Genomic DNA, 9,092 nt, shown 5'->3' on the forward strand with positions numbered 1-9,092 from the left:
TATTCAGGGATGACAGGAACAGTCATTTGAAGCATAAAACTTTGTGTGGATATATGCTATGTTATGGATGGTTTCTGAGACAGAATTTATTTAATGTACATCGTTATTTATTTTTTTTATAATTCAGTACACTGTCATTGTTTATCATGTGCCACAGTACTGTAGACGAAGTCGAGACGAATAATTCGATATAGGACACGTGGGCTATCAAATCCGGAAACTATCTCAAATTGGCTTATAAAACATCGACTCGTACATCCCAGAGCACGCGCGTCGCACAAGTTTTTTATTATTTTCTCGCTCTCTTCGCGCAAACTATAAGTCCTCGAGAAAGAATGAATAGGATCTTTTTATAGGAAATTTAATGTAGTTTGAGCTTGATATGCAACACGGTTTCGCTACGGGCTGGAGATGTCGAGTTACTCAACAAAAACATACAAAAGTAACTTTAAATGTGTTCCATCTCAGAAACACTTGGGAATGGTGCATATGTCCATATTTAGTTTTATGCTTAAAAGACAGCCTGTGTGCAAGGACTATCATATACGTTAAAATAATTATGTGTTACACATACCATTATTTTTATAAAAAAGCAGAACTCAGAGGTGTTCAGTCAGGAAAGCGAGTTGCAAGCTGTATCACTGTGCCCAGAGCACAGAGAGCAAAGTGACACCTCAAGTCGCTATCTGATCTGCTCTGTGTGATCTCACGCGTGAGAATGGTGCAGAGCAGCGAGCTACCTCGCAGTCTGATCCGTAAGAGCGGTAAGGAGAAGTGAGCCAGTGAGCTACCTCGTGATCCGATCCCTGAGGAACGGTGGGGAGCAGACAGCTAGTGAGCTACCTTACGATTCGGGCGCTGAAAGTGGTGGGGAGTGGTTGGCTTGTGGCCTGACTGGCAAGAGCGGTCGACGCACCGAGCTAGTGGGAGGGGAGTGATGCCTGGGTCGCCTTGCGATACACTCCTACTGTGTGGTAGTGACCGAGTGTAATGCTAAGTCAAAAGATAAGAAGTAACGACTCATTATGGAGCTTCTGAAATTTGAAGTTTTCTTTCCAAATGAAACGCAGACACATGATTCTGGAAATTTTTCTCCATTGATGTACTGTGGCAAAGAGCGCATATGTCGTTAACTCGGTAGCCACGTGGACAGTGCAGCAAATTGGGAAATAAAGGGACCTGGGTTTGATTCCTGGCTGGATAGATTTTTTTTTCCATTCAGGGATTGAGTGTTGCGTTACACTTACTTTTGTACTGTCATGATTCGCATTACTATTGACATACCTGAATGAGTATGGCCTGACAGCCAATTAATTGAAAGAAGAAACGGACCTTTATTTTCTGTTTTCATGGATGAGAAAAACTTCACGTATGAACAAGGTATGCAAATCTGCACATGCACATGGTCTATAACATATTTTTTGTGCCTTGGGAAATGTTTTCTTACAGATGTGGAATGGGGTGCCGTTGCAGCAACCTACTGGAGAATTTTCATTCTGCTCTATACAGCCCCCAGAGACGCATTTTGAAATGAGATGAGCTGCCAATTATTTTTTCTGAATCACCCATCACTCACTCCTTAGAAGGATGTGACTCCTTGAATCAATTCATGGATTGCCCATCTCGAACTAACACTGACTCAGCTATAAGAACAACATCCTACATAAGCAGTGCAGAACAACCTGAGGTTCCAGTTGTGAAACTCTGTGCACTTCAGCATTTGGACAAGTCTACTCCAGTGCAGAATACGGTGCTCCTCTCCTGTATGTCTCAACAGTGCACACACAAATGCTCGACGCACAGCTTAACGAGACAATGAGGCTTATCAGTGGTACATTACGATCAGTCCCATCAAGTAGCTGCCTATACAGAGTCACATTCCACCCACTGGCCTTCGACGAAAAGCAGCTCTTGTCCATGAGTTTAAACGCATGCAAGGCAATCTACAAGTCCCTATCCATCAAGACGTGGTTTTCCTAGAAAGAAAATGACTACGACCAAGAAAACCATCCATGAAAACAACCATGGAACTATACACATCTCAGTTGAACTTAACTGACGTACAGTCAGAGGCTAACCATTCACACTGCCAGAACTTGCAACGTTCAAGAAAGAGACCCCCTGCCTTTGACCAACCGTGCAGAATATGAACAACTATTAACAGAATACGCTCTAATCGTGGCACAAGAGGAGACTTTCTTTATAAATGGGGTAGCGCTCCATCTTCAAAACGCGACTGTGGAGCAGCGAGGCAAACCGTTCGCCACCCTGTTTCAGAAAGTGCCAGCAGGGCATATCACGGAACTTTCAACGAATTCCTGGTGGAAACGAATGACGCAACTGATTATATAAAAATTTAAAGATCTGTTTGCAAGTTACATATGCTATTGCTTCTATCTTATTTAATAGTGTGCTTAAAAAAACCAGACGAAAAAAATGAATGGGTTCAAGTAATGGTGCGAAAGACATTACCAAAACATCACAGAAACAACACCGACCTGAACTACGCTCTCTGCACTCTACATGTTAAAAACGCATTTGTTTTTGGTACACTCGACCTGTTGCATCATTCGAAAACAGGCAAAATCACGACTTGTCGGACCACATTACGTGCCTACAGTCAGCTACGTAGTCCACTTCCTGAGCTGAAGACGTGCACCTTTATGTAGTTATGTGAGTAATGGATTTTTACGAGGAATTCTTCTTCTAATCTCCAAATATTTATTGCCTGTGAATCCCTTTCCGAATGGTCGCTCAGGAACTGTTGATATGGACCTGCAATCACTAACAACAGCAGTACCTACCTGCCAGGTTTAACACCGATTGTGATTTCCACAGCGTGAAATGCGTCTCTAGATGTTTTTGGGACCCCTCTCCTAAAGCGGTGTTACATGACTGTGGCTGGTACACCACTCCATGTAGAGATGTCGGACAGTCCACTCTGACACACCAACACATCGGGCAACTTCATTCCCAGTGTGGTCATGGGCGCATCCAAACACGACAGCTCCTTTCTACCATTCTACTCATTTCTTAGAAACTTTTGAGGAGAGTACAACTGAAGCTAATTCCGGAACAAGGCTTCCAATTACCCTGCTTAAAAAATGACCAGGCCCACGTGTTCCTTCTGTGGTCAGACTTGACCACAGGTCAGTCACAGATGCTCTAGAGAAGAGAAGTGGCTCCTCAGGACACTGCAGTTCATGGAAGCAGTTGCGGTACAACCCTACTTCAAGCTTTGGTGGCGAATGCAGAGGTCTCTGTTGAAGGCAGCTGCCATCAAGCCACTGCAAGTCCCTAGGCAAGTCCCTCAACTGTCGTTGCCTCATTAATTGTATTGTTTTTTGCATTTGCGAGTTGTGCTGGTTAGGAAAGCTTGTAGAGTTCCCAAGCGGTCTTCCACGTAGGTGGGATACCTCCACATAGCGTTAGCAGGACATTCATAATTAAACTGAGCTTCTGGAGAGCACAACGTTAAAAATTTTTAGGTGCCTTTGTGCTCATGGTGTGGAAAGTTATTCTCTGTCATTTTAATATGGTACGAGTCGAGATATTAGAGTAAATAAATAACTTATTTAGCTCAGACTCGATTTGAATCTCTGAACCAAAAACAAATACACTCCAAGACAAAAAAAAGACGCATCCGGAAGGAAGTATCCGAATGGGACGGAAGTCGGTAGATGTTATGTACATGTACGGACAAACAAATGATTGCAGTTTCAGAGGAAAAAAACGATGATTTATTCAAGAGAAAGAGCCTCACAAACTGAGAAGATTAATAAAGTATTGCTCCAACTCTGGCCCTCACGGAAGCAGTTGTTCGGCTTGACATTGGTTGACAGAGTTGTTGCATGTCCTCCTGAGGGATATACTGCCACATTCTGTCCAACTGCCGCGTTAGATCGTCAAAATCCCGAGCTAGTTGGAGCGTCCTGCCCATACTGCTCCATATGTTCTCTATTTGTGAGAGACCCGGCAACCTCGCTGTCCAAGATAAGGTTTGGCAAGCATGAAGACAAGTATAAACTTTCGCCATGTGCAGAGGGCATTATCTTGTTGAAATGTAATCCCAGAACGGCTTGCGATGAAGGGCACCAAAAGGGGCTGCAGAATATATCATCAACGAACCACTTTGCTGTAAGGGTGCCTGGATGACAACCAGAGGGGTTCTGTTATGAAATGAAATGGCACCCAGACCATCACTCCCGGCCGTAGGACTGTAAGGCGGGCGAAAGACAGGTTAGTGTCCCATCGACGTCTGGGGCGTCTCCAGACCCATCGGGGTTCAATTCGAAGCGGGACTCATCAGTGAAGACAATTCTACTCCAGTCAATGAGATATCAGGTCGAAGAAATGTCTGCAGACGCACCGGACAGCAGTAGGATACCAACCTGATTGTCGACCACCATAAGGTCCGACAACCAGGAGTGATGGTCTGGGGTGCCATTTCATTTCATAGCGGGACCCCTTTGGTTTTCATCAAGGCTTCCTCACAACACAGCGCTACATCGACGATATTCTACTCCCCATTTAGTTTCCCATCATGGTAGGCTATCCTGGGTGTACGTTCAGCCAGATAGTGCCTTCCCGCACACAGTGGTAGTTTCTCTTTTCTTCAAGCTTATCAGACCATACCTTTTGAAGCAAGGACGCCAGATCTCTGTCTTAATTGAGAACGTTTGGAGGATTATGGGCATGATGCTCGAACCAGCTCGGGGTTTTAACGTTCTAACGCGCCAATTGGACATAATTTGGCACAATATCTTTCAGGAGGCTATCCAACAACTCTGTCCATCAGTGCCAAGCCGAATAACTGCTTGGGTAATGACCAGAGATTGACCAACGCGTTACTGACTTGCCCAATTTGTGAAGCTCTTTCTCTTGAACAAATCATTCAGTTTTTCTGAAATTGTAATGATTTGCTTGTTTGTACATGTAAATCGCACTTGCCCGTTTCGGCCCCATTTGGATAATTCCTTCTTGGTGCGTCATTTTTTTTTCCCTTGGAGTGTATAGCACTGCATTCCTAATTTGTTTGTGCCACTATGACGATATTCCATGGAAAGCAGGTTCTTGGCTTTTCTTGTTTAAATATTAAATATGAGGTATTTTGATTTGTGGTTAAGACTAACGAGCACTGTACTGAGCCTGTCAAAATGGTTCACATGGCTCTGATCACTATGGGACTTAACATCTGAGGTCATCAGTCTCCTAGACTTAGAACTACTTAAACCTAACTACCCCAAGGATATCACACACATCCATGCCCGAGGCAGGATTCGAACCTGCGACCGTAGCGGTCTCGCGGTTCCGGACTGTAGCGCCTAGAACCGCTCGGCTACAACGGCTGGCCACTGAGCTCGTCATTGATTTGCTAGAAGCAGGTTGGAGAGAGACGTAAGAAAGGTAAGAGCTTAAGTTCTATTCAACACTACTTAAGTGCCATGACTTACATGAGGGACGAAGAGCCACACAGTCGCCTGGTAGCAGTTCAGCGCCATCTACAGCGCTCGAGAGCGACCAGCGTGTTCTTTTAAGGCAATCAATAATATCTCGTTTAGTGAGCGTTAGTAATCTGGCAACCCTGGATAATCAACTAATTCCATAGTAAAGGTAATAACTTTTGGTTGGCTTATAAACTGAAAACAACAGTTGAAGGGACGCAGATGTTGTCTAGCTGCTTACCTTGAAGCCGTCCTTGCTGCGCTCGATTTTGGAGAAGCCAGACTTGACCGGGGCCGTGTAGCGCCAGGGTCGACTATAATTGCAGCAGCAAGCGTCCGGGCCCTGGTGATAGTACGAGCAGCAGCAAGCGTCGGGAGTCGCGGACGCGACCCGCCTCGGATCGTAGCATACCGTGGTCGGGCTGTAGCGCGCGACGTTCAGGTCCTCGTCGCTGAGGTCCAGGTTCAGAAACAGCCAGTCCCGAGCCCGGTCCGCCTGCCCCGGCCAGTAGCAAACCCTCCTCCGGGACATCGGGACCTGGCATCACAGGGAGCCATATTTTGGCAAAACTGTTACAATGTCTCTAACTGTAACTATGGTGTTTTTCTCAATATGGCAGAAGACTTTAGAAAATACGCCTCCCTGCCTACGCTACCCAACATCTGCTACAGCTTATTCAGCTGAGATGTCATCAACCATAACGTTGGCTTGATGTATCGGATGTTGTTGTTGTTGTGGTCTTCAGTCCGGAGACTGGTTTGATGCAGCTCTCCATGCTACTCTATCGTGTGCAAACTTCTTCATCTCCCAGTACCTGCTGCAGCCTACATCCTTCTGAATCTACTTAGTGTATTCATCTCTTGGTCTCCCTCTACGATTTTTACCCTCCATGCTGCCCTCCAGTACTAAATTGGTGATCCCTTGATGCCTCAGAACATGTCCTACCAACCGGTCCCTGCTTCTAGTCAAGTTGTGTCACAAACTCTTCTTCTCCCCTATTCTATTCAATACCTCCTCATTAGTTATGTGATCTACCCATCTAATCTTCAGCATTCTTCTGTAACACCACATTTCGAAAGCTTCTATTCTCTTCTTGTCTAAACTATTTATCGTCCATGCTTCACTTCCATACATGGCTACACTCCATACAAATACTTTCAGGAACCACTTCCTGACATTTAAATCAATACTCGATGTTAAAAAATTTCTCTTTTTCAGAAACGCTTTCCTTGCCATTACCAGTCTACATTTTATATCTTCTCTACTTCGACCATCATCAGTTATTTTGCTCCCCAAATAGCAAAACTCCTTTACTACTTTAAGTGTCTCATTTCCTAATCCAATTCCCTCAGCATCACCGATTTAATTCGACTACATTCCATTATCCTCGTTTTGCTTTTGTTGATGTTCATCTTATATCCTCCTTTCAAAACACTGTCCATTCCGTTCAACTGCTCTTCCAAGTCCTTTGCTGTCTCTGACAGAATTACAATGTCATCGGCAAACCTTAAAGTTTTTATTTCTTCTCCATGGATTTTAATATCTACTCCAAATTTTTCTTTTGTTTCCTTTACTGCTTGCTCAATATACAGATTGAATAACATTGGGGAGAGGCTACAACCCTGTCTCATTCCCTTCCCAACCACTGCTTCCCTCTCATGCCCCTCGACTCTTATAACTGCCATCTGGTTTCTGTACAAATTGTAAATAGCCTTTCGCTCCCTGTATTTTACCCCTGCCACCTTTAGAATTTGAAAGAGAGTATTCCAGTCAACATTGTCAAAAGCTTTCTCTAAGTCTACAAATGCTAGAAACGTAGGTTTCCCTTTCCTTAATCTTTCTTCTAAGATAAGTCGTAGGGTTAGTATTGCCTCACGTGTTCCAACATTTCTACGGAATCCAAACTGATCTTCCCCGAGGTCGGCTTCTACCAGTTTTTCCATTCGTCTGTAAAGAATTCGCGTTAGTATTTTACAGCTGTGACTTATTAAGCTGATAGTTCGGTAATTTTCGCATCTGTCAACCGGATGGTTATTACTGAAATGCAGCTACTCACGGAGGTCCAGTGTCGGCTGTAATTATCGAATGGCAGTCAACCTTGGTAGATATTCTGATGCGTTAATGCTGAACCGATTTATGCTGAAAAAAATTAGTTCCATTCTTGGCCACCAGCTGCAAATCTGGCGCTGTATAGCATCTCGTCACATTGAAGAACTCTGTTAGCGGCGGCTGATAATAAACTCAACATTGGTGCTTTCTCAATTGGTTCACCTTATCTGCCCATATCCTGATCCCAGCCCATTACATACGGAAACATTTCTGTATGACTTTCTTGCATTCACAGTGCCAGATTTGCACCTGGAGTTCAAAACTGTAGCTACTTTTTTTCAGCGTAAATCGGCTCTGCATTAACCCACTAGAATATCTGCCAATTTTTCCTGCCATACGATAGCTACAGGCTACATTGAACGTCTGTGAGTAGCTGCACTTTAATTATAACCACCCTCTAGATGTCCATTCCTGGTACTGGCGAGTTTTCCTCTTCATTTCAACGTAATGTAGTACCCTTACGATTTCGACATAAATTACGTAATTTTTGCTTGCTTTCTTAATTTTTGTTATAATGAATATAATTCTTGTCAAGAACAAATTAAATCGTTGGTGTGAACCTGTATAGCAGTGGTTATTTTATCCCTATTTTTTTTTATTTAATGGACACTCTCGTCTGGACATGCTGATGAACAGTACTTCATTTTGGCTTCTTTCGTAATTGCACATATTTGTCTTCATTATTGGTTAGACAGTTGAATCGGGGCTTATTTGTAACCAATGCACGATGAAAAATAATTAATAATAAACATTGTTAAGTAACAAGTCTTCATTTATTTATAACTTATTAATTTGAATCTGTTGTTCCCAATCTATTTTCTGTTTGTTTTGTAATAGTTCTTCGTTGTGGTGCCCAGCAACACGGACGACCTATGCTGCTGGGAGAGACAGATGTTGAACACTTATTTTCGCTTTTGCCAGCGGTAATTAAGTAGGAACGGACCTGCAGCTTGTTGTTCAGAACAACAATTTATTTCCGTTCATCCATCTTTTGATTAAGTAGGAACGGACCTGTAGCTTGTTGTTCGGAACAACAAGCTGCAGGTCCGTTCCTACTTAATTAGCGCTGGCAAGCGAAAATAAGTGTTCAACATCTGTCTCTCCCAGCAGCATAGGTCGTCCGTGTTGCTGGGCACCACAATAGTGGGGCAACAGCTGTTTTATTTATGTGTAAAATCATCAGTTATGTGCATTATTTTTATTTAATTCTAACCAGTTTTGACGATTTAATCCACCGTCTTCAGGCCCCTAGCTAGATACAGTCAACGTATCACTATCACTCTACTCGTTAAGTGAATTATATTGCACTAATTTAAATATTTTACATGTGTAAGCGACTATCGTAGTACTAAAACTGTAACAAAGAACAACCAGAGGTAGTTCCCTACTGTAACGTTTGTGTGATAACTGTTAAACACCAAGTAGCCTTCACAACAGGTATTGGCCTCCGTAGCTCAGCTGACTGTTATGCGGAAGTCCTGGGTTCCATTCCCAGTACTATCAGAGATTTGTCTTTGGTGGGAAGATAGGAATGATGA

General features: G+C 43.4%; 1 protein-coding gene across 1 annotated transcript in view; it reads right to left on the bottom strand.

Annotated features, from left to right (window-relative positions):
* Positions 1-5,976, bottom strand: part of LOC126101180 (protein lethal(2)essential for life-like) — a 95,248-nt gene extending 89,272 nt beyond the window's left edge. The window contains exon 1 of the mRNA XM_049911878.1: positions 5,686-5,976. Within this exon, the coding sequence (XP_049767835.1) occupies positions 5,686-5,976 (291 nt within the window). The remainder of the gene's footprint in view (positions 1-5,685) is intronic.
* Between the last annotated feature and the right edge of the window lie 3,116 nt (positions 5,977-9,092).

Source organism: Schistocerca cancellata, chromosome 9 (genome assembly GCF_023864275.1).
Source record: "Schistocerca cancellata isolate TAMUIC-IGC-003103 chromosome 9, iqSchCanc2.1, whole genome shotgun sequence".
NCBI lineage: Eukaryota > Metazoa > Arthropoda > Insecta > Orthoptera > Acrididae > Schistocerca > Schistocerca cancellata.